Consider the following 26156-nt stretch of genomic DNA (forward strand, 5'->3'; position numbering starts at 1 on the left):
TCCCTGCAGGATTTCACAGACTAGGAGTCCTTCACTGTGTGACCTACAGGGATTTGTACTTTACATAATATCCACTATATAGCGTATCATGTCCAAAGTGAGGTACGTAGTGAATCTGATCATTCGTCCCTTGCACAAGCCTTCCCCAGCTATCAACTTTTTTTCAGAGAACAAGAAGTCTTTTGTGCCTGAAACGTAAATGCTAATCAAAATAAAATACGTTTCTAATATGTACCACCTTTCATTCAGAGTATAATGCCTTTTACAAGTCAGGCCAATGTTCCTGCCTTATGCTGGACATACACAAATACAAAAGAATTTTGAAAGATACCGGATAAATTTCAAGGGTACCTAGTCTGGAAACTTGCTCACTTGCAGATTAAGATGCTTTCCAAAGAACAATTTACACCTAATACACTGAAAATGAAAAGCTTTGCAATGCCAAGTAAATATTTCACAAGTGGTCAAATAAAGGATCAGGAGTAGTAAATGAATACGATCAAACAAACAAGGTTTTAGATAGTTTCATTTTTCTGAAACATTTTGACTAGGATAAAAATGAAGTTGTACTATTGAAAATATTCTGAAAGGCTGTTGTTTAAATAAAATTAAAGTTCTTCAAATGCGAAGTGTACATACAAGAAAAGGTTACTTCTAAACTAGGCTCATTTCTATACCAAGTGATTTTTAAATTAAATTCACATATATTTGTTAACTGTGTGAAACAGTGACAAGGAAATGGCATATCAACTGACAAAACAGTAGAAATGCTTGACAAGGGCTCCAGTATTCAGTGATGAACTCTCTGCTTTTTGATATTTCAAGTTGCAAGTCAAGTACGGTAATGCTAATCTCGAAGTTTACAGAATCTTACTGTATTTGCACCTTGAATCATGAAAGGGATGCTACAGAAGTCACCATAACAAGTGAAATCAAGACAGGAAATATCTCTTAGTTTTCAAAATGTAGTACTGCCTATTCACATGATTTTAGGGGAATCGTATTATGCCTCAATTTTCTTTTAAAGCTTTGGTGATAACTATTTCTGGTTAATGGGCATCATTTCATTGTCAGGTGTGACCATAAATTAAAATTATCCCCATTACTTGATTTTTGCTATTACATGTGCTCACTAGGTCATGCAGCAGCCTGTTTCCCACAAAAGTCAACAGTGCACATGGGTAAGATGACAGCAAAGGTTTGCTTGTTACTTCTATGTTAGATGACACAGCCACTCTCACTTTCTCATCTTTCAGGCCCATACAGGGAGCAGCCCACCAACAAGATCAATTGCCTTGAAGAACAGGCAATTTCTTTATGAAGTATGTCTGTTAAAGATAAAAAAGGGTTAATTACATGCAACAAAATCCAGTTCTGGGCACTGTGGCCAAATATGGCCATATTTATGTGCTGAAAAGCTCAAAGTTCAAAAAAGTTCAAAGACTTCCTGAGCCTTTGAACAGGTGACTGCACACAAACTACCTCTGGAGAATGCTCCCTGCCAGACTTTAATTCCTGCACCTTGGGATCTGCTTGGGAAGAGCGTCAGCTAGCTTCAACCAAAATCAAGCCAGGAACCATTTTAACACTTCACAAGAATACACTACTCAGCTTCCACCACTACTGAACTTACTAACACATGTGTAGTCTATTTTTCCTTAGAGTTCTCAGCCCTACATCTTTTCATTATGAGACAGAAATGTGTTCAGCACGTAAGAGCAGAGAGGTAAGGCCCTGAGAAAAGTCTGCAGGAGGAAGCAGCTGCTACAGCCAGCAGAATAATCCATCAATCACAGCTCATCAGGGTAAGATGGATAGCCTGGTGCTTCTACAAATAGTCCCAAGTTATACATTAAGAATGACTTCTAAAATATTGTATATATAAATATCAACTCTTACAATAATTTGATGATGTAAGAATCTCAGCCTATCTTACCAAAAAAAAAAAATAGCGCAGGTGTGCAAACCTCAAGAATTCACGCTTTTGGCAGACATTTGGCAGCGAGTCTCAAAAATATATGGATGAAATCTGCAAGTTATAGATGCTAACTAGACCACAAAGATCAAACAATTTGAATATAGTGCAAGAGTACTTGGGGAACATTGGTTTTAGTCAATGAGACCTAAATGGAATGATGCCCCGCAGAGTTCTGCAGATCAAGTTTTAGATAAGCAACACATCTGGGCTATGCATGGGAAAGGACTGGGAACGTTAAAGTTCTTAAGACTTGGATTCATTCTATATACAAGACTGAAAATTATTTTAGACCCTGCATTTAATACATAGGTGTGGTAACCTCTTAGAACAGCTCCAGTATCAGAATCCAAACCGTGAAGACAGTGGTCCACTAGCATTTACTTCACCTACCTTAATAGTATTCAAGTGTTGAAACAAGACCTGCAGTGCAAGGGTTAACTTGATGACTAATATGCCCTTACTTTTGCTATTCTGTGTTCATATGGCCTTCTGCTAGTTCCAAACTAGTGATGGAGACTGGATCAAGATCCGCAGAAATCCTCCCTTGTTCCTCCAAGGTCCCCTCCCAACCCCCAATATGGGAGTCCAGCTCTCTGCTTTTAATCCAATATCCACTTCACTAAAGATTTATTTAGACTGCCTGTTGTTTCATAAAGGGCTCCAAAAGTCTGTAGTGATTTTTGACACTTTGTTAAAATGTTTCTATGACCCCCACACACCCCCTCCTCACATACCACACCACCACCCAGCCTCATTTTCATATGGATACAAAGCATCAGGATAAAATGATGGTTCATTATAGTGGTACAGAGCTCTTATCTTCATCCGGCAAGAGTCATTTCCTTCCAAAGATTGAAATGCAAATGTGAAAATTAATGATAACTGCATTATCTGATAGCAGAGATAATACCGATTCACTGTCAGAGTAACACACAGTCGTTCTATGATTTCCTCTGCTTCTTCACAATATTCTTCTTACTGTCAGACTATATCTATGGTTAACTATGTTTCATGGATTTTTGTTAATTTACATCAAATAGCATTTCCAAGATCTTATATCTACCACATTTCCCCAATCAAAAAAGAAACAAAATCAGAACAGTAATCTCCAAGTCCTTCTTTGGACTGGTTTAAAAAGAAAGAAAGAAAAAAAGAGAGGGAAAAAAAAAAAAAAAAAAAAGGAAAGAAAAAGTAGTAAAAAGGGGGGGAGGGGGGGAAAGACTATCATTAAAGTCTGTTCCCATCTAGCAGTGGCCTACCAACGATTCCAATCTATATTACACAGTTTTGCTTTGTAACCCAAACTGTTTATATTATTACTTAAATAAAGCAGACTAAACCCAACAAGCAATATTTACAGTGATTCTTGTGAATGGTTACAGGAAATCTATTCAGAAAAGCTGTTCAAGGTACCTTTTTATAGTGGGTAAAAATGTCAACCTGGTATTTCAGATGTTCACTAGAACCTTTCTGATCCACATCTTGCTAAATCAATACACCAAATTCAAATGAAAGCCTGTTGCACTTCCGCTTTTATTAAACATGAATACCTGCATAGCTCAGTATATCATTATTTTAAAGTACTATTTAATTTTCAGTTTACTATTTTTCTAAAACTTTCTGATACATTTTAAGAAAAACTCCAACCTGTAATAGTAATTAAAAGAAACTATACTGCACTGTATTTAACTATCCTTCATAATTTTTTCAACGGTTCTCTGATATATGTGTATGAGAGATGATGGGTCTTCTGAGCTGTAACATAAGTTGTGACTTGATCCTGCTTTACTATTATCTATAGCAGAAGTTCTGTTGATTTACTGGAGGTAGAATTTTACACATGGGAAACTTTCACTTTATGTGGAGATTAATGTAAACAATACATAAGAAATTACCATAAACTGACAAGAGTTTTAGGTCTTATTTTCCACTGCATTTTTTTATTTTATTTTATTTTGGATATGTAGACAAATTACATCTTTTCAGTTTCTAAGAAAAATTCAGGTACTTTTCAAAAGAACTACTGAGACTAATTTTCAGGACTATCCAATTCACAAAATCAGCATGTTCTGCAAGAAACCTGTGCTTCTTTATGGCTCTGAAATTAAGAGCACACACAGGGAATAAGGATAATCTAGTTGACAGTCTACTGCATGTGAGTTAAGAGAGAGATCTAGTTCCTCCTTAGGACCATGATCTTCTGACTGACATTAATTTCACATTTGTAGATGCCCTATACTGAGCTCCACAACTGCTAACACAGAGAATATTTCCCTGTCTTAAAAGGCAGATCTTCACCAATGGCCAAAACACTCACTTGTTATTGGATCTCTGTGGGAAGAAAGTCAGCTGAGCTCATAGGATGGATAGCGTAGTGGGTTTTGAAAATCTTTTTGGCTTAGTCAGAACTAGAAAATTGTGTCCCATCTGTCTACAATGAAAGAACTTTCCCTTACATACAACTCACAGAATAGGTATGGAGTGTCTTCTACTCTATTGTTTTATTCCATCATTACCAAATAAGAGCACAGAACTTAAAAGAACACAGAGAAGTTATCATTCTTAACATAGCTTGAGTACACAAGTACTGGAGAAATAAAAATTGGGAGTTGCTTATGTGGAGGACTGCTAGTACTTATTCACTATAAATGCATCCAAATGGTATGGTATTTATAAAACTAATATAAAGTATATCCATTTATTCATTCTATTTTAATTGCAAGGAATTATCATGGTCAACCAGTCCAACTTCTGCCCCGATAGAATCTAAACCATTTAAAAAGTCCAGTGTGTACCACAGAACTGGATCATATTCTCTAGCAAAGTATCTCATCCTGAATGTAAATATTTCTAACGACAGACAAATGACTTTTCATAAAATCTTACAATAATTAACTTTTAAAGCACTAAAATCTGTTCTTTGTGTCTGAAATTGTGGAGCTTCAATGTCCATTTAATCTTTTGATACTTTTGCTAGAAAAAGGTGCCCATTGTTATCAGATTTTTACTCTGAATTTAAAGTAGTTTGTAATCAGGTTGTCCTTTAATATTTTCTTTGATAAAATAAATAGGAAAAGGACCGAGACTTTTTCATAATACCAGCCCTTTCAACATTCTAGTGGCTCTTCTCTAAATCTGTTTCAAATTTTAACATCATTCTTGACGTGTGAATGCAGGAGACAGAATCCCGTTTCAGCATCAAACAAGACTGCTAACCAGACAAGCAAGGTAATTTGAGAACCTAAACATGCTTTAGCTACAACTGTATCTTTTAGGCTCAATTCTGCTTCAGAAATTCCCAAAACTTTTTCTGACACACTGCTTTCTGTAGTAAAACTTCTATTACCTTCTTGTAAGCACATGACTTAATATTTAATTACATTGACATTGAAATTTTGCTGCAGCTAATGTGTCAAGCTATTCAGATCTGGCAATAGCAATACCCAATCATTACTTTATTTTCTTTGGATTATAAACATATTGCAAAGAACTAATATACTTTAGCTCACTGTTACATATTAAGTTGGTTTTATAAGACATATTTTATCCACAAACCTGCACAGATTGGTGCTCTTACTAATCCCCCTTTAGTAAAAGGGTCTTACATCACTTATCCCATCATTTCCAATGGGACCACTGCCATGTGGACAAACCTGTCATTATCTATAACAACCTTGATTTACTGTTGTTCAACACGATTTTTTCCTCTATTATTCTAGAATTTCTGCATCATCTCAAACCCTTTTGAAAGCTGCAGTCAGATGATTGGGACAGTTGGTCACCTAGCTCCTAAAAAAGTTAAATTAAACTAAATTTTAATATCAAATGTTTAAAAATTTAAATTAACTAGGATTTAGCAGGTTTAACAAATTGATCGTCTGTTAATGGTTCAGAAGTACAGCCATTACAGACCAACTGGTTTTCAAGCACAAATATGTTATAAGCAGACTAGAAATATTTAAATTCCTCTGCCTTTTTTCCTGTTCCTTGTAACTATTAGGAGTCCTGACTTGTAAAACAGATCAATACCAATTTTCTAATGATTTTTTTCTCACAGCATTTTAAAATGTCATCTTATTGTTATTAATGAAGCTACTGATAGATTTTTAGTTACATTTTTCTTTTTTTCTTTTAGCCAGGTATTATAGTTCCTAGCATCTGGTTACATCCACTGCCTTCCTATTCATTTTAAACTTGGATTTTTCTGTATTTTTTAATTCTCTTCTAGGTAAAGTCAACATTGCCTTCACTTTTATTATAGCTTTTTGGGAAATCTAAAAAACAGTTTTTAAACATTTCCAAGTTATAATGCATACTTTTTCATTCAAGTCTTTTCTCCTTTTTGATAGTTAATATTTGCTGTTTCTTAAAATTAGAAGTACAGTGGACTGAACTTGTATTCACCAATACAAGCATGACCATTGGATGATAAACAAGTCCTCATTTCTAATTCTGTGAACAATTTTTCTTTATCTCACAAGATGGCATACAATATATGATTTCCTTATATTGAGTTCAACAATACTTTAGTTGAGGGGCCTGGTATCTGAAATTTTAAGAAAGTTCAGGTATGAAAACATGGAACCTCTAGGATATTTCATTCACAGTTCCCCAAGGTTTTTGGTCTTACATAAAAGAGACATCCAGCAAAAAAATGGAATGATCCTATTCTCTCATATGATGGATGGTCTGTAGAAGACATCCAGGAAATCTGCCTTTTGTTCATTACATGTTAAAATACTGATCATTGGCCTTACATGTACTGATATCCTAGCAATAATACAAATCCTCCAGAACTATACACATCTACATGTATCAAGGCATCCACCTGATAACAAACAGTTTATTTAAGGCTGTAAAATGACCTCTGCTTCCACATTTAAAAAACAAGTCTTGTCATTAAAAAATTGTTTAAGCCCAGTCTTGCTTTGCAGACTCTTTCTATTCCTTGGACTTAGGCTATAAAGGAAAAAGGATCAGTCTTTTACTGTGTGTCTATATATAGTCTGTTGACCTCAGTTTCCATTGTTTCAGAGTAGTCCTCTTATTAAAAAGAATTTTTAAAAAGTGAGGACAAAGCAAATGAAAACTAAGGATAGTTTAAAAAACATTCAGGTAACACTCAAAGTGACTACACAGTGCAGGCATTATCTCTTCAATTCCCTGATGGTCCGTGGAGGTCACAAGACTGCGATCTGAAAGACTGCTTCAGCAGAAACTCTTTGAAGCTACAGCACTTTTCGCTTTAGATTTTTCTTCATAGAAATATTCTAATTACAAAGGCTTGGGAATGCATGCAAGCCATTTAACAATGCAAATTTTCAAACAAAATAAAACTCTAATTAATGCCGGAAGCTTAATTTTGACTCATCCATAAGTACGTTGTTGCTAATGAATAACTCACAGAACTTCAGTGCCTGGCGAGTACTGGCTCTGAAAAAAACAGTATATTCCCTTGGTGATAAAAAAAGAAAAAAAAAATTAAAATAACAAAACAGCTCTACTATTTATATGAATCCTTGAGTTGACACAGTTCATTTTATCAGTTGACAGCAACTTGGATCATGCAGAACACAGTCATTGTTGGATTCTGAGAGCGCTCCATCTCAGTAAGGAGACCAGAGACAGACCAGATAACAAAGAATGTATGGTCATCTGCTCTTTGAGGTAGCACCTCTGCTACAAGTTAGTAAAGTTGCTGAAGAAAAGTTTTTAATGGTTGTTCCTGCTGTGCTAAAATATGTTGCTAAATAAGCAAAGTATTTAATGCTTTGTTTTACTTGAAAGATCTGAAAAAAGTTATCTTTGTACTGCATGGTCAAAAATTATCTTCTGTTGACTGTTTCTTTTTCTGTATCAATAAATAACCAAATTCATTTCAGAAAGTATGCATGATGCAAAGCATGGCAGGAGGCATATAATAATTCCTTACTTCATACGTATTATGCCCTTGTAAAGAACCGATATTTAAATAAAATAAAGCTGCTATTTCATTTTGGTGGTCATCAGTTTTCTGAAGTCAAAAGGAAGTTCTCCACATTCAGCTTTGATTTCCATCTTATGTCAAAGCACCGATAAATATTACAAGAAATATACACATCTTACTGGTTAGCTGATCTTTCTTCCCCAACAAAATATACTCCTTTACTCCATACTGTCATAAAACTTTTGTATAAGACAGCTCATCTAAAAAGCAGTAACAGCCCATAAAATGCATATTCAACTATGTTGAAACACATTAAAAAACTAAAAAGTGACAAAAAAATACCAATTTCAGATATAGATTATTTATAATGAAATTAAAAACAAGTCATATCACTGAACAGCCTTTAAGTATACTATGAAGCCAGAAAAAGCCATTATGTTACATCTAAATGTACCTTTTGTATTATTTTAAATGTACTGCAGTGTATTATAATACTAAATCTTGTTTTCATATGACACCATAGTGCTTTATATACAATATCAGGTTATTTCTGTATTATCATTAAAAACATTTTAAACCACATCCTGATAATTATATATACTACACCTGCATTTTTGTTTGCATTATATTTTCCAGCTGCTGGTTTCAGAAAATTACCATTAGTTTTGTTCTTCTCTTCATGAAGAGCCTACAGTAATTTGCAAAATCAAGCAAGGATGAAAATATGATTGAAATATACAAATTTTTCTAATGAAGCATTATTATTGCATTATAAATTATTGATAGAACACTTCTGGAACTCTTTTCTGATGTGCTCATCCTGTTTAGGGAAAACTTCCGTAAGAGACAGAGCTATTCTGAGAGTATGTTTGGCTTCAGATACATGATTTCCAACAGCACTATTAAAATACAGTCAATAGATTTTTAAGGCCCATTCCAAAGTCCATACCCATGAAAACATTGCATTGAATTCAACTGTAGAGCTGCCTGAGAAATACAATTTACTCCATTGTTTTAGGTACTTCTATGGTACAACAGAGGGTTTAAATATTTATATTAAACAGACACTTGGGGAGTATTCCCATATTGACATCACAACTTACATCTTAGCAACATTATGCTTACACCATCTTCACTGTGCATAACAGAAAATGTTACCATGAATTACTGTTTTAATGTGAAGTTCTAACACTTCATTGACTGCAATGTAAGAGTCTCTCTTTCAACTGAAATCAATGACCAAGTGTGCTAAATGATTTCTATCAGGCTAAAACAGGTAAACAAAGCCCTTGAAAATGTCAGTAGATACCATACCTATTTGTTAAGCTCATCATGTCACTAAATGTTGGCACAAAGTTTGAGAAGAGACACAGGTATTTTGTAGGTCTTCTGGCCTCAGAAAACAGAGCTGAAAAGCTTCTACCTCAATACAACCATGTAACTAAGAACTTACTGATGAATTTTAATCCTAAAATTTTAATCAGCAAGAACATTTTACTTTGTATCAAGCAGGTACATAAGGCATTTTATGTTGAACAATTGATAAAATGGTACAGCCAAAACCATTTTTTACTCAAGAACTTTGTCTTAGTACTTATCCACCAATATCCTGGACTTCAAAGTATGATAAAAGAAACAGTCCATTAAAAATCAGTGCAAAGCATAACACATCTACTAAAATAGCAATAACAAAAAATATTGGAATCTAATTTAGGAAATTTCTCTTGGCTTTCAGTTGTTTTTTCCTACCTGGCCCATCCCAGTCTTCAGTCTCCACAGCAAGCTGCCCTGGTTTCTCTGACCTTGCATCACCATCAGATTCTCCTGCCTCCTGGATGGTTTCTTCATTGCCTGAAAAAACAAAGAAATACAGTATTGACATATTTCGATAGTGACTTTTAGGCAGAGCTCCTAGAATATCCAAACTGCTTACATGCATAAGTGAAAACATATTAACATCTATAAACAAAGATAAAATAATAAAAAAATAAATTATTAGGCACGTAAACATCTGTGAGTTCCCAGTGATTCAAACAAGGCCTGAATATCCAAGTATCTTCCAGTTCTCTTAAGAGACAAATCTTGGAAATCAGTGTTTACACCATATGCTTAAAGAACAAAATCACAACTTGCACCTACTTCTGTAAAACAACACACAAACAGTCATTAAGTTTGTATGCACAAATGGGAGAAAGAAATCAGCCTCTTATTCCCCAGGAACATATGTTTTCAGTTATGTGTTTTCTTGAAGTGACATCTAATGGTTTCTTATACATTGCAGATTAATGACAGTACAAAAATATGGTCCACTAAACATTCTGTCTTTTCAGGCAACTAGTGAAGAGCTACTTGGTATTATTTCAGCATTTATGAGATTTGGCCCTTAAGGGTCAGAATTTCCCAGCAAGTCCCTATCATAATTTTCTCCCTATCAAGCTTTATTTACAGAAATGCAACATTTCTGATGAATTTTAGAGTTCTCGCCATCCAGAAGTACCCGAGATCGTCTCTTTTCCTTCACTATACTCACTATACACTATACAAGCACTACAAAACTGTATATAGGACACATGGAAAACGATGACAAGGTTACTTTTTTAGAGATGACAATTCAATTTCTATTTGAAGAACTCCGTGTTGAAAGTCCAGTTATTCCAGTTAAACAAAGGTTCTAGGCTAGCTCCATGCAAAAAGACTGTGAAATAGCCGCTACAAAAAATTACATTGAGAGGTTTAGGTATTAACACAAAATACTCTGGCCACAGTAATGTGTGAAATCTCTGTTGACTTATCCAGGACAGTACTTTATTGCATTTGTAGATTTTTTTTACTACTAATCAAACCAAGAAATTCTTGCATAGAATGACTCTATGAAGAATGGAAAAAAAAATCAAGTGTACACAATTAACTACATCAGTCAAATAGGACTGAATTATGATTTAATTTTGTTTAGCAATTGTGAAGCAAATTTTAGAAAACTGTCCCACAGAAAAGTGGCAGCACTAAAAAACAAATGCTGTGTATTTTAGATTCTGAAAATCAGACTGTTGGTTGATTTGACATCCGGAGAGCAAGGAGCAAAAAGCACAATTAAGCAGTAACTTGTAATTTTTTCCCCACTCATGATAACAAAAACTTTTATTAGAAACATAGGTAAAGAAATGTGATTACAACAAGCCATGCCAGATTCCCATATGTTATCACTGGAGCTATATTTATACCAGATAAGATTGTGACCCAGAGTTTTCAAGTACATGATTATATACAAACACTATAAAGCATTAACTTCATGTGCACATGTAATGTCTTGTAATAACACATTCTTCCTTGCCTTCATAAAACAGTTTTTCAAATCCTAAGTATAAGAACCTGGTAAACTACTTCTCACACAAAGACAATATTATATTCACTCCAGATTTCAATAACAAAAATATAGTTTGGTGTACTCGTAGTACTAAAAATATAGCCCAGTGTATTCATTGGCACTTAAAGCTAAAAGACAACACAAATAGCTAGTATAATTTTTCTGTTAAGCACACTGTATAATTTTAACCCAGGCATTTGAAGTTCATATGTTTCAGTTCAATGTGAAGTTACCTTTCAGAAAACAGTCCTAAATACTCACATTCTGAAAAAGGTATCAAGATTCTTGTAAGTAGTTTTAGTAATTGTCTGGTTTTAAACAACCACCCTATTTTGAACTAGCATTTGTGTAGTCGCTTTTTAGCAATGAAAGAGAACTCTGCATTTTTTGGGGTGGATTGAAGAACCTATCAGGTATTATTTTTTTCATATGTCTACCTTCATAGCTACTTACAGCTGCAACAAATGGCTCTTTACTGGAGAGACACAAAGGACATTTTTCTTGTGTTCAAACCTGGCAAGATCAACCCGAGTTTTCTCCCAGATGTTGGAAAGCACTTCACAGCAAGGGCCATTCTGATTATGAGTCTAACTCAAGCTGTATAATAACCACAGAAAGCTCTTAAAATGTTCTTTGCATGGAATTTTTGTTCTAAAGAAAATGTTCTTCTTCCACTGTGAACAATAGATCTCTATAGACTAAATCAGAACAACAACAAAAATATTAGAAATAAGAATTCTTTTCTATAGAGCTCAAGCACGGGAAATTTTAGCTCCAAAATATAAAAGAATGTCCAGGTTATAATATAGGCAAACCTGGTGTTTGCATGTAAATCTGAGCATTCTTTCAATCAATGCAACCAATCAGAATACCAAACAAACAAAATAATTAGAACTGAAAGAGGAAGAGAAATTTATGTGAAAACATTGGGCTGAAGGGCAAATGAAGGACAGAATTACAGCTAAGGTATACAACCTGCAGCACACATTAATTAAGTATTTGGGAGATGAGGAAAGATCTGAAAATGTATGTTAGCAGATGGCTTAACTTTTCATTAACTTGCTTTTTCAGTGTTTCATGAAGTATGGTGTTCTGTGTTTTTCATAATCAAGTTTTCATGAATTAATGCATGTCCTGTGCTAAGACAGTAGAACTAAATGTGTAAAATTTACATTAAGGAAAACTTTGGTTTGCATCTAGAAGTGTTTTAGATTATTTTCATCAATATTTTCTATTATTCACCAACTACCAAGTCCATGCATTATACACCTGAAATACCACAACAGTGATTTCTCCTGTTCCCTCGTACTACTATCCTTCCATACTGAAGCAAACTTCATCATTTCAAACTTCAGACAATCACTGTGGATTTCAGAATCCATCAATGAAGCAAGTCTATCCCAGGTTCCGCTAAGTCAGGTGGAAATGCACAACCAAGTCAATCCACCTGGTGCTGGAGACACTGCAACTTTAACAAGCCAAAAGGAGGCTTAGCACAAGAGCTAATAACAAAAACATCTCTCAAGCTTTTTTTCTTTTCTTTCCCTTACTTAATGCTACTTTAGCAGCTAACATCTGTTTAGCACAAAGGAGTTTATTTCCTTACAGAATTTATTTTCTTTCCATAGATTACTCTTTTTGTTCATTCACTAATTGTCTCAATAAGGCTATTTTTTTATATTTATATTTTTCTACTAATTTTTAAATTGATTAAATTTTTCCTCAATTTACAGGTGTAGATGTTTAATTGGATCCAGGACATTATTTTTTTCTTCCTTTCAAGAAAAATCTAGTGCTTTTTGCCTTATACATACCACTCATATTGCTGCTAACCTGTTGATTCCTATCTAATCCTATTATTTTGTTTTTTTCTCATGCTTGTTTCTTCACTGTGCTGCTCAGTTACATTTTGTATTTAATTTAAAGGAGAAATAACTTTTTAACATCAACACTAAAGTAATATAGAAGCATTGGCAATGATAAACACTCTGAAATGAAGCAAAACCTGCTTCTGTTTAAGTTTCTCCTTCTGGCTACTAAGATCAGTAAGTGAATTCTGTCCTTTAAAAGAACATTATCGCATGAAAAAAAAGAGTCGTATGAGCAAGAATATATAATATCGTATACTACATTCAGTCATGAGTCAATTAAGCCTACTGGACTTTCAGCTATTTCTCGATATTTGGTATTAAAGCTACACTTTGAGCAGAATTCATCTTCTCTAACCGTAGATGTCTGAAAGGTAAGCTAGTCCAGACTACTTGTGTAGGTAGGCGCTCCTGTAGACAGGGACGAGAGAAACCTCCACAGTGACCCATCCTATTCAAGATGCCCGAGATATGGGACCCCTCTTGGTGTCTCAGGCAGTTGAAATGAATCATTTTTTGAAACACACAGCTTAGACTAGGAACCTATCTTTAGCCAGCTAAGGTTAAGTGAAACAAATCTCTGCCTTATGTTGAAGTGCTGAATACACAAAATACTGCTTAACTAAGAGGAAAAAAAGAAGTCTTATTCAAACAACTTCAATACCGTAATATGAATAGAATTTTCATCTTGACCTTACAATTTCTTAACAGCATTAACTGTTTCTGTTGCTCTTCAAAAACAGTTCAAAGATTTTTAATGTGCTTTCTAATGTCCTAGTGTTTATGCAATAGATAACATGGTAAACCACTGTAATTCAAGGTGGCACAGTTGGTCAAGGAATCTGAAGACCGTAAATCAGACATATTACCAGAAACATGAGAGGGAGAACTCTAACATCTGAGAAGACTGACAAGTAGGAAGAGAGAGACCTGAATATTAACAAGTAATTCACTTTAATCTTTTTAACAAATTAGAGAGTTCCCAATTTGTACTTAATCAGCTTGTACCACAAGTAGTATCGTATTTTAAAGAAGCACATGGGTTAGCAGTTCTTCTCAACCCTACTGTTTTAATCCATGTTGTTCCTATTAGTATTAGGCTCTTACAGAAAGTCTCATACAATGTAACTATTGAACTTTCTTGACTAGGAATGTTATGGCAGCCGTTAGTCACCCTATAATGTATTTTTCAATCAGCTAAATCAGCAAAGTATTTTTAACAATGAACAGTTCAGAACTGACAGATCTACTTTCTTGTTCACAACTGCTTATCACAGCATAGATATCATATATGTTTGCCAGGTGCTTCCTATAGTTAGGATACCTTCACAGAAGCCGTTCACAGAAGATAAGGTCATAAAAGAGATGAAAAATGTGCAAGCTTCATACACTCATGGTTTTATCATCAGACAAAATAGCTTTGGGTGAAGGACTGTACCCGTCACAAACAGCACACAGCAGTTTCTATTAGAGTGAGAGAACATTAAAAGTTTGAAATTCAGTTTGTGTTCATTCTTCTTGGCAGCATAAATGTAAACTTAAATGGTTAACATCCTAATACAGCTGTTCAGAGTGAAACATCAATTCTCAATTATAATAAATCAATTCAGAAATAAATTGTTACGAAGCCTGTAGCACTCTGTACTGGCAAAAGAGAAAACAGATGTGATGCAGAGACTTGAGGAGTCACACACTGTAGACTTTAATTCAGCAAGAAACATAACCTTATGTGCATTAACAGGCCAGTGTGACTGGTTGTGAAGGGGCAGGCTTTCCTGGGAACATGGGGGAAGGGGCCCTCCCGTTCTTTCTGCTGCAGCCTGCAGTGGTGGTAATTCCAGAACCAACCAAAGAAGGATTCTGAGACTGTGAACTAGATGGCAGAGCTTCAGAAACTACAAATTAGAGTTCAAAAATTGTCTTTTGTTATTTGCTTTACCACAATGCCTATGACCAGTAACACAGCTTACACACACTGATAATCTTGCTCTTGAATCCTAAGAAACACACTGTAAGCTGAGAATCATTGCCAGGAACTTCTCTTCAGAAGCAACACTCTTGTAACTTAGAAACAAACCACACGCAACTTAAAATACAAATTAATGTACTTAATTCATTCAAAGTAACTTTATGGCAGCACACACTACTCTTAAGAATAACAATGACATCCAAAAGACCTTAAATGTCCTTCTCGTTGATGACCTCTTTTTTAAAGGATTATATATATGTATTTAACAAGTCAAAGTGTCTGATTTTAATGGCAATGCAAGTTTTCAGCAGATATAAAATATTCTGAGTATAAAATACATTTAAACAATGCAAAAAATATCTTTAAATAAGCTTTTGGTATGGAAATAAAATTCTGATAATAAAGATACTAAATAAATTGGGAGGGATGTTTCCATACCTTGCCATATTTGGCATCTGCTGTGAGGACAAGGTAAACAACTACAGTGGCTACTATGCCATGCAAACGAGTTTATTTTATAGCCTTGGCAGGACAGAGACACAGAGAAAGAGATCTGGTGCTACCACTACCAGACTCTGTTATTTCTTCATCTGATGTACATCAGAAATAATTTCTGTCAAGTCCACCAATGTCAACTGAGGCACCCTACCCTACAAACACAGTAAGTCTCAGCAAAGTCTGGCCTCAGATGATTGATTTTCAAACATACCTGAAAAAAACCAGCACTTGTACACGTTGATCCACTGCATTTTATTTCAAATTATATTAATCATCTCAATGCTTTGCTTCTTTGCAAGCAATTATTGTTTTCTTTCATGCTGATTAACAATCATAATTTCTCCTGGGATAAATCTCATTTGAAATAACTGTATGTTTCTTGTTGCCCTTAGCACTCTTAAAATTATTTATCCAGCAAATGTCAGAAATAACACACTGTTTCTTATCTTAACTTTTAGGAAAGGTCTATGAATAACCGTATGTCACTGAGTACCTATGTGTGTACAAGCTGTTAACTCTCCAAAATAACAGTATGGAAACTATTTTGGTTCATATTAAAATCACTACTTTGTTTAATGAAATGACATCTTGACACAATGACATTTCAGCATAGTGATCACGTTAAAAACCAGTGTCAATTATTTCTAACCATTTCAGCTACAGCACTTTTCTCCTGGGATAAGACACCGCTGTGCAGCAAGTTCAGCTAGACTGAGTCCGGCCTTCCTCTTTCTCTAAATGTTTGATATGTTCTCATTATCGCACTGTTTGCTTTTGAAGTTCTTTCAAGACAAGGATCACTCATTCAAATGTATTTCCTGCAGAACAGTGAAAGTGTTCTCTAAATCATATCCCAGACTTTCTTTCTATTAATGAGTTTTACATTATCCTAATTTTTAGGGAGCAACTCTTGTGGCACCAGTACTACAAATGAGTATCACTCAGACATACTGGCTACCCAAAAGCTTCTACAGATTTAAAGGAAAAAAAGAAAAATGTCTTGCATCTTTTCAATCTTTTCCAATTAAAACCTCAAATACAAGAGCTCTAAAAGACATACTCAAGTACCAACATTGGGTTCAAAATTACATAGCTCTAGGCACTTGATTAGAAAAGCAGCAGCTGCACATTTTAAAAGGTATTTAGATGCCCCAAACAAAGACTGTTGCTTAGTATAATTTTCAAAAATTATTTGAATGGAAATCAACAATCCATGAGATTTTGAAACACCTTCCAGTGGAAAAGAGAGATGACTTCAGAGACACTCTAGCAAGTTTCAAGCTCTAAATTGGAACATCCTTATGCAAGTTCACATTTTGTTCATATCCTGTTTTCGTGTGATTTCCACACACTGCTACAAAGCAAGCAGCAATATATAGCTGTTCTTAAAAAGCAAAATTTTAATTTACCTTTTTTTAAACAGTTTGATGCTTTTATTAGAAATAATCAACACTCCAAGTACTTTAATATCCAAAGCAGCTGATTCCCTGTCATTGGAGGTATGCTTCTACATACCTGCTATATTATACATGGTTTCAAAAACAGTCTAGACTTCTATCAGTCAAACCCAAGAAAAAGACTTAGTAGTCATAAATAAAGGCTTCATTTTCTCTTATCCACAAGCATCTATCCAGCAATATCTGTCTTATCAATATTTATCCAACAATGCCATAAATGTGGCATTTGCTTCATTTATTTTTTCTGATCCATTGAGAGTTAAATTATGGCAAATATCCCCACTGCTGACACATAGTACACAGCCTGTGAGCAGCTCCACTTTTTGGACCCAGTTTGACAACCATTTTTCAGCGACTGCCTCAGAACTTTTCAAAAGTATTCAGAATGTTTGTGTCAAGAACACCAAATTAGATGAAAAAAGGCAAAATAGACCTTCATTATTAACAAAATCAGTAACAGATGTGTAGTATATATGAACTAAGAACACGTGGTGAAATTTGTCATGTATGCATTTCCTATTTTAAAGAAGATTACCCTTATTAATTTGCAATTCATTTTATGTCAAATTTGAGCTCAAATTTAAATCAATCCAAGTTCAAGTTTTGTGACTTTCTAGAAAGGGGACATTACACTACTTGTTGTAACAAAATAATCCCTTTCCTCATAGCTGTGATAGAATTCACAATTTCATTGTTCTTAAGAAAACCAAAATGTGCTGACTGAAAAGGCTGGAGTTGCTTTGATAAACTGCTTAAAGCTGAATAAGCTGTTTAAGTGTTTCTCTCACTTTATAATTCTATACGGTTAAAATAATGTTTTATATTTGGATCAATGTATTTACTTCTTGAAACATAGCTTGCTAGTTTTTTTTCGAGATACATTTTCCTGTTTGATGACCAATTATTTAATTTCTTGATTAAAAGAAGGGCTTTCTAGTCTAACTTAGGTAAGATTTTTATCTCACTACCATTGATGTTAATACTGGCATGGATTTCAGTTGGACTGAAAATATCGCCCAAGACGTTTACATATGGGTTAATAGAAATCAGTATAGGATACACAATCCTGCACTTGTTATTCTGGAATCCTTTCCATGCTCTCAAGATAATTGTGGAAAAAATCACCCCAGCCTTTTCAGATATCTCCTTTCTCTTCTAGCAAGAAAACAGGTGGTCCTCTGAGCTTCAGTACCAGGAAAAAAATTGGAAAGCATGAGTGGTAAAGCAGAAAGCAAATGCTGATATTTGGAAGAAAAGAGTCTTCTGCCAGGATCCAACCTAATTATGACTTAGCACCCTTTGAAGGTTATTATCAGAGAACCCCTTCCTTTCTTTGTCCATTTTCAGCATCTGACAAAAAGTACAGAAGATGTACAGGATTCAGCTGTTTCAGCTGAATGAGATACAGATAAATGTATGGGAACTCTCATTCTCAGCACGAGAATGCAACACAACACAGGTTCACAAAGATGCACACAATTCAGTAAGAGGTAACTACTGTGTTTTTGGAAGGAGTAGCGCTGTGAGTTCTTATGCAGATTCTTATTATCCTAGGAGATGAAAATACATCAACCCACGTACATGCTCTCTCCTGTCTCTGCCTACAAAAAGAATTAACATGTCCTTCATTTACTCAGAAAGTCTACATAAAGAAAATATAATGTATTAAATTAATTTTTTAAAAAATAAAGGAATATGAGTTCCAGAACAGAAGTATTGCCAGGGAAAGATAATGTCAAGCGCAGGGAGGGGGGGTGTCTGGTGCCAAGCAAAGCCGAGGGCTGTGCAATCACCTCTATCAGTGCTCTATCAGTGTCTACACTCCAGCCAAATCCAGAGAAAACAAGGAGTCAAAGATTCAGGTCAATAAGCTTATAGGCGATTTGCACAAACAGCTCCTCCAGCAAGGTAAAAAACAAAGTCATATTGGCTTTTCTTTTTTATTCCTTCTCTTTGAACTCCCTGGTCCAAACACACCCTGGAAATGTCAGTGTTATATGCAAGAATTTAAAGAGCTGAGCTTCTTAATCCCGTTAAGAAATAAGAACAAAGTTGCCTGTAAAGATCTCCTTATTGAGCTCAAAGTGATTATGGTATAGCTGCCTTATGCTGATCCTGCTTCCACTTGCTATAGCAAAAGAGATAGAAATTTGTAATGAAATCCATTACTGAAAAGGAAAGAAACATTATTGATTAAAAGGTTTCTGGTTAAAAAAAAAAAAAGAGGTATAAATCTACTTTTTGAACCAGAAACAGAAAATAGCAAGCATATTGTTAGTCATTACGTGCCTAACATGAAAGAAGCAAAGAATATTTACACAGATGCACACAGGCATACACACACAAAGTCATACTCCAGAGGAAAAAGGGACACAGAAATCATTTTCAGGGTGTTAAGAGTTTGGCTGGTATTATAGATGGTAACATGATAGCTTTGCACATGAAGTATGAAGGGGAAGATTAATACACAGAAGAATTTAGCTTTGTATATGCTTTTTCTTATATGGAGAATCACACTGCAGCTGCTTCCCTGAATCTCAAGCCTGGCTGCACAATCAGGTCACATGGTTTAACATAACAAATTCCAGTCCTAAGCTAGTCTGCCAGGCTAGTGACAAAATACTGCACGAGCAGAAAACTTGGATCAGGTTCTGAACTCATTGCCTCCTGCCCCAGCAGAATATAAGAATATGGCAGAAGGTACACACTCAGTATGCAGAAGCCCATATATTCCCTGAGTTCTATTGTTGCTGACTTAGAACTGTATATGAGTTTCAGAACCACTGGCTTCCCCTTATCCCCCTCTCCTTCCACAAATAAAGATAAGGAATGTATTGGGAACTGCAAACACACATCAACACTCTGATTTGCTACAGGCATACGTAGCAGTTTGTGCTACAGATCCTAAAAGCACTGCATCATGAAACAGTCAATCTTCATCACACCTTATGTCTCTATCCCCTGTATCTTCCTATGTCACCAACTGAAACACAAGCTTTGCTGTGGGAAACACAAGCTATTTGCTTTCTAATCTGCCACCATTTGGTTAAGGCCACTGAATCTTCCACTGAGGACTGGTGCCAGTGCTGCCTTGGAATGGAGTAATTACTGGAAGCCTACAGCATAAGGAACAAGCACAATAGCCATGCTACAAGCAAAGAACAGGAGAATTCAAAAAAATTGTCCTGGTAAGCATGGCAGCAAGAAATGGATATGTCTTCTTCAATTATCAGATATGTACATTCCTCCGTTTGCCTCTTCTGGAAACAGTCTCACATTCTCTCTCTTGATTATAATCCTTCCTCCATTTTCTTCTCTTGCCTCTTCTCTAAACACAGCTACTTAACTATCTACTAATCTCAAGTGATGTCTCATTGCTCAAGATAACTTTTCCTTTGAAAGTTAATCCCTCATTGAACAATTCTGCTAAGAAGGTCACAAAGAACTGTAATTTGTTTAGCCAGTTCCCTCCCTTACGAAGTAGGCAAGGCTCCTATTCTCCTTGCTGTTTAGAGAGAGGAAGAGGTCTCACCTCCATATGAAGATGCCAAACCTTCTAAGTAACAGAAAATTATTTTGGTTTTATTTTCCTGTGGGTATCTAGGCAGTATGACAGCAATCAGAGACTAAAAAGCCAATGATAAACTATTTCACAGCCCAAATGAACTTTTGCTTCTCATCCCATCACCTCCCACTTCTTGGCTTTTGTATTGTCCTGCTTTTTGTGTCTCCTTCTTGTATCTGCCCTCCTGCTTTTATTAGCCCCATCACACCTCCAGCTCACTTCTTGTCTCTGTTAGCATCACCTTATTTTCTTATTCTTACCTATAAAAGACAAAAGTTAATCTGTATGTACTCCCCTAGGTTCCATAGCAGGCTTTCAGCCATCTAGTCTATCATTCTTCTGCATGGGAGACAGACTACTTTCTCCTTATTCAGGCTATCTAAATAATGACACTTAACTAATAAATCTTCTAGATCTGAATCTAATTTGAATTAATCTTAATCTGGTACAGACTCTGATTCCAGTTACCCCCTATGTGAACACTAAAAAAAATCTTTGGCAACGAAGGTTCCAGACTAATACAGACTTTGCGTAAACAGCATCATCAGATATCTTCTTTACCTGTAGTGTGGAAATTCGTAGTAACTAAGCTACAAACTGACAAAATGCAATGCATTATCACCAAGGCTACCTCCTACCTCATTTTTTCTTTCTACTGTAAAGACTGAGACCAGTACAGCTTTGTAGTGGAAGAACACTATAACTGTGTTGTTATTATTGCTGTTTCCAAAATATTCCCTTTCCCCTAATCTCTGTCATAATTGCAAACAAATCAAGCTTCTGCCATTGATTCCCAGGCTCTTCTAAAATACTCATTCTTGGATGGGAAACTTCATCCAAAAGGTTAAAAATTCACAGTTGCAAGCTTAAACCCATCCCTGATAAACAGCAGATTGCTAATTTCCATTTTTGCTTTTAATATTTACATGGTTAAACGATTGTTCACTTCTTCACTTTTGAGTGTACATGAAGACTACATAGGAATAATTATTCACATGTAGCAAAGTTAATTGTGGTTTTGTGGTGTTGCAAAAGTGGGGGGAAAGGCAGAATTTTCCAGATTCTTTGTTGTAAAAGCCATTAATGAGCAAAAGAAGGGAAAAATAATAGCCAAAAGTCATAATTTTGAAAACAGAGAAGTTGTAAAATGACATGCAGCTCCATCAATGTGATTAATTTGCTTCACACTTTGCAGAGACTTTTGCCTTTGCCTTCTAATTCTGGCAACTATTCTGCTGAATCAATCTCACAAACCCAAATTAATAAGGTGGGAATGACAAGTATGGCTTTATAAAGGTTAGCTGTTTGCAATTTAGACAGTAAGAGACTGCTCTTTGCTTATAATACTATCAGGCATATTTTGACAGGAAAATCTCTTCAGTCAAAAAGCCAAAGTTATCAAGTTGTGAACCTCTACGTCCTCTACTTCCATTCATTTGAATGAATTGTGAGTTCAGTAAATTTTTGCCTTCAGTGCCCAGTTCGCATAGTTACAAGACTCTGGTCTTTAGGTGATGCCTGATTTACATAACTGGGGAAGTATGAAAAACACCATGAGTGAAGCCTCACAAACACCTCCTCCCCAACAGTTGTGCTGTTTGTTGCCCACGTCTCTTAATTCCTTCAGGAACCCCAACTACTCATTTGTCCTCTTGTTCTGGGTAAGCTAGGAAAAAAACCCAGGGGAAAGAAATGGGGAGCCAGGACAGATGAATATTTATATCCAATAAATTCCCCTTACTTTCTAGAACCTTTAATGGTCCATGTTAGCAAGAGGAGAAGGTAGAGACAACATAAAGAATTCCTATGCCAATTCTGGTATTTTCTGGGAAAAGGAAACATGTTGCATGAGAATACACAGATCTACACTTATTTTTCCCCTCCTTTGGAGATATCTGTGGTTTACAAGCTGCCAATACTGTCAAAGAGAAAAAAAATAATCAGAAAGTCAGGCCCTTAAAACAGAAATTAGAATGCATTTGTTTGCTCTCTAACCTATTTGGTACATATTTAATTTTTAAGCTTTTATCCATGATGTTAACCAAAAATATTTTTACAAAAAACAAAAGCATATTTCTCATACCATCTTTTAATTTCAATACTGAAAACTACAAAGCAAAAGAAGGGTTATGAATGATTAAAAGATTCATGACAAAAATCATGAGAATTAGCCTCACTTTTAGCATTTATTATATAATACAGTCACAAACTCTTTCACTAAGAAAAGGGCACAAAAGGCATTTATTTCCTTTCCAGATTAGTTTTGTCTTCTTTGGTTTTATCCTCAGAAAAAAAAAAAAAAACATACGTGGCCTCATGCTAACACTTCAGAAGTGACACTGAAGAAGGAGGACATTCAAAAGAAGTTGAGACATTAATAAAAAACAATGTATTTCTAGTCTTCTAGTCTCCCATTCCATCCTTTTCCAGGGATATTCTCAACTTACTTCAAAGTGGGACTTTCTGTCACACAGCCTCAGCTGGAAGTAGATTAGGGGTTTTATGTGCCCCTTCATCCTCAGAAATTTCCTTTTCAACTTTTCTTCTGCAGCAGTTGCAGTGGACAGGTTTAAGAATCTCTAATAACTACAACATATTTGGAAAAAAGAACTGCTGGGGAGTCAAAAGTATTCAGCTTGAAGAATCAGCAGATGCCCTTAATAAAACATATGATAATCAAGATTCAGATTTAAATGTATTCCAATTTAATTCCTTATCTTGTTTAACGTAATGGCCTGGATTCAGTGTTTTCCCTGAAAAATGTGTTCATTAAAGGGAAGTGCCAAGATAACTTGAAATTCAACATGACTTTGCAATATTGATTGCTATAAACAAACAAAAATAATCATGTATTTTCCCGAATTTTGCCCAGAACAGTAGTATTTCTATTGGTGGGCCCTGGAAAAGCAGCAAGACATACAGAGAAATAACTAAATAAAACTGGTATGAACTGATAGTGGTGCATAGTCTTCCGTTGCTGACAGAAGGAACTCAAGAGACACTAGTATAACAATTATGTAAATACTGGTTTAAATAATTATTTAGTAATGCCAGTAACAGGAACAGTACTTTTTTTCAGCTAAGGAACATGGTGCCTGAGATGCATATGAAGAAGTCAACGCACAGTAACTGTAGGATTTGTTTACAGAACAGTTATAATAGCACTTAACTCCCCCTGTTTGTAAAGCATTTCCATTCATAATCCGGTGTCTCTTCTTTCATAGTAAGATTTATAGCAGCTAAACTCTAAACTACTGACTAGACTGTTTTGATAATTTATGATGGCTTACTAGGTATCAAGAACCTGTAGCACAAAAAGTATATTATTTTTTCAAAAGTTTGTAAGCTACATAGAGGACATTTAGAAAATACATTTTCATGCCTTCCCCACTGATGACTGGACACTGTAGGAAAGACTAATATTCTGTAGTCGTAACATCTGAGCCTTCAAATGGATTTATTCTACTTCGTCCATGACAGATGAAAGTAATACAAAAACAGGAGCATATCAAGCTATCATGAGAAAAGGTATGTCAATTTCTGGGAAAGAACAGATAGACAGTGAAATCATCGATATCCAAATGCCTGAGAGGGATGTGGACTAATAGAAGAACATCACCACAACAACTCCAGCTATTTGATAGGCATCCTTACCTGCAGAAGACAAACAATAAAGCAATCAAGTGGAAATCTGGCAGGAAGAAGATTAAATCAATGTTCTAAATAATAGTACATGATAGTGCATTTTTTCTGTCAGCTGAACGGGAAACAGCACAACCTTGCAGATTGAACACTGGGTAAGGGCTAAGAATGAATTGGTGTGGCTTATGCTAAGATACCTCTATCTTCAATAATTTGCAAGTAATGAATGCATCAAAAAGGCATCTGCAACTTTAAAAGTTATCCTTTCACAAATCAGTCACTAGTTTTCTACCATGCATAATCAGTTCTATAATAAGCTCTATTTTAATCCTAGAATCTACAGACCCAATCTGTTTTTCTAGCAATGTTTCCTAGGCAAAGAAGTGATGAACAGACATGCTGCATTGCTAGCTTTGGATCTGATAATAATTGACTTCTGAGGCCTGTTCTCTACAGTTAAATATGTAGAAAGTAACATTCTTGGAGGACCACATTAAAGGCAAGATGATTCACCTCCCTGAGAAGTACATCTTCCAACACGTTTAAATATTAATTTACCAGACTTAACTCCACAAGTAACTCATTTTCCTATTTTTAATCTCCTATATTAATAGGACATTTTGTATATTTTAAACCAAAAAAACTTTTTGACCAATTGGACACAGATTGTCCAGTATCCCCTCAAGAGGTAGGCTACAATGTTTACCTTTATTACAAAAGTACTCCACTTCTTCACAGCTCAGATTTTCAGGCTCAAACTCTGCAGAAAAGCTTTCCTCCAATGGAAAGTCTTCTTTTGAGATAGTATCATTTTCCTCAGACAGGCACTCTTCTTCTTCATCCTCAATGGCATCCTCAAGGGGCCCTTTAAAAAGAATCAGGAACACTGTGGCAAAACCATCTAACAGGACAACATGAAATAAAACCTTAGTGAACTTACAATTGGAGGCCTTTAGCTAGATTTTCCTTCCACAGCTGTGTTCAGCATTTATTAGAATTGGACAAATAACATTTTATGGAAATCAAAATTGTAAGTGACTGTTTTCCTGATGACTTCAAATCAGAATATGCAGTGTTATTAATAATACGTATTAATAATACTCGCACATAGGGTTTTTTTCATTATTCATCAGGCTCTAGTATTAAATGCAATTAAACAGTTTTAACAATGGAAATCAAAGCTATATTTGTAAAACCATGTAAACAGTGAAGAGCCTTCTCTTGTTTGTTAGTTATTGGTTTTTGATGCTGAAGTACAGTACTTACTTAATAGGTTCCCTTTACAGGCTTCATTTCTCGAATTAACAGCACTGACAACAGTGAATTACTACAAAGGTGCTGACAATGTAAACTTCAGCTTATTCTGCTATTTTGCTTCAACCAGCACCTGATGTGTCCATGATCATTCATTTGCTAGACTCTCTTTTTAATAGACTCCCAGTCAATAGATGGGACTCGGACAGACTATCACTTCATTTCACAAAGGCCAAACAACCATCATGGTAAACTACTAGCCGAGGGCTAGAGAAACATAAGCCAGTTACAGAAACAGGGCACGAGTCTGAATTTGAAATGGCAGCCTGAGGTCTTTGATTCTTCTTCTAGTCAGCTAGACATACTATTGCTTAAGATCCTCTTCAAGAGCCAGCGCCTGACAGATCTATAATAAGTAACACTTAGGTTACCAATTGGAATGTGCTCAAAAATTAAAATTTCTTCTTTCTTATATACATACTCTTCACAATCATTGGTTAATAGCAACTATTTGCTAAAGACATCTCTTGTGCAGGTGTAGAATTTTATCCTAGATTTAAATAGAGATTTGAAATAACTGAACATATTTTAATTTAACTAAGATTTTATTAAATGTCAGTACGTTTCAAAATCCA

The 26156-nt window shown here is 35.2% G+C and overlaps 1 protein-coding gene across 4 annotated transcripts in view; it reads right to left on the reverse strand.

Annotated features, from left to right (window-relative positions):
- ZFPM2 (zinc finger protein, FOG family member 2) overlaps nucleotides 1-26156 on the reverse strand; it is a 417436-nt gene that overhangs the window by 235285 nt on the left and 155995 nt on the right. For 3 of the 4 annotated variants that reach the window (XM_080381546.1, XM_080381548.1, XM_080381545.1), the window contains 2 exons: nucleotides 24974-25132; nucleotides 9654-9755 (listed from right to left, as the gene is read on the reverse strand). In XM_080381546.1, the coding sequence (XP_080237672.1) occupies nucleotides 9654-9755; nucleotides 24974-25132 (261 nt within the window). The remainder of the gene's footprint in view (nucleotides 1-9653; nucleotides 9756-24973; nucleotides 25133-26156) is intronic. The other variant, XM_080381547.1, reaches the window with a different exon arrangement.

The sequence above is a fragment of the Falco punctatus genome, assembly GCF_963210335.1.
Source record: "Falco punctatus genome assembly, chromosome: 3".
Taxonomy (NCBI): domain Eukaryota; kingdom Metazoa; phylum Chordata; class Aves; order Falconiformes; family Falconidae; genus Falco; species Falco punctatus.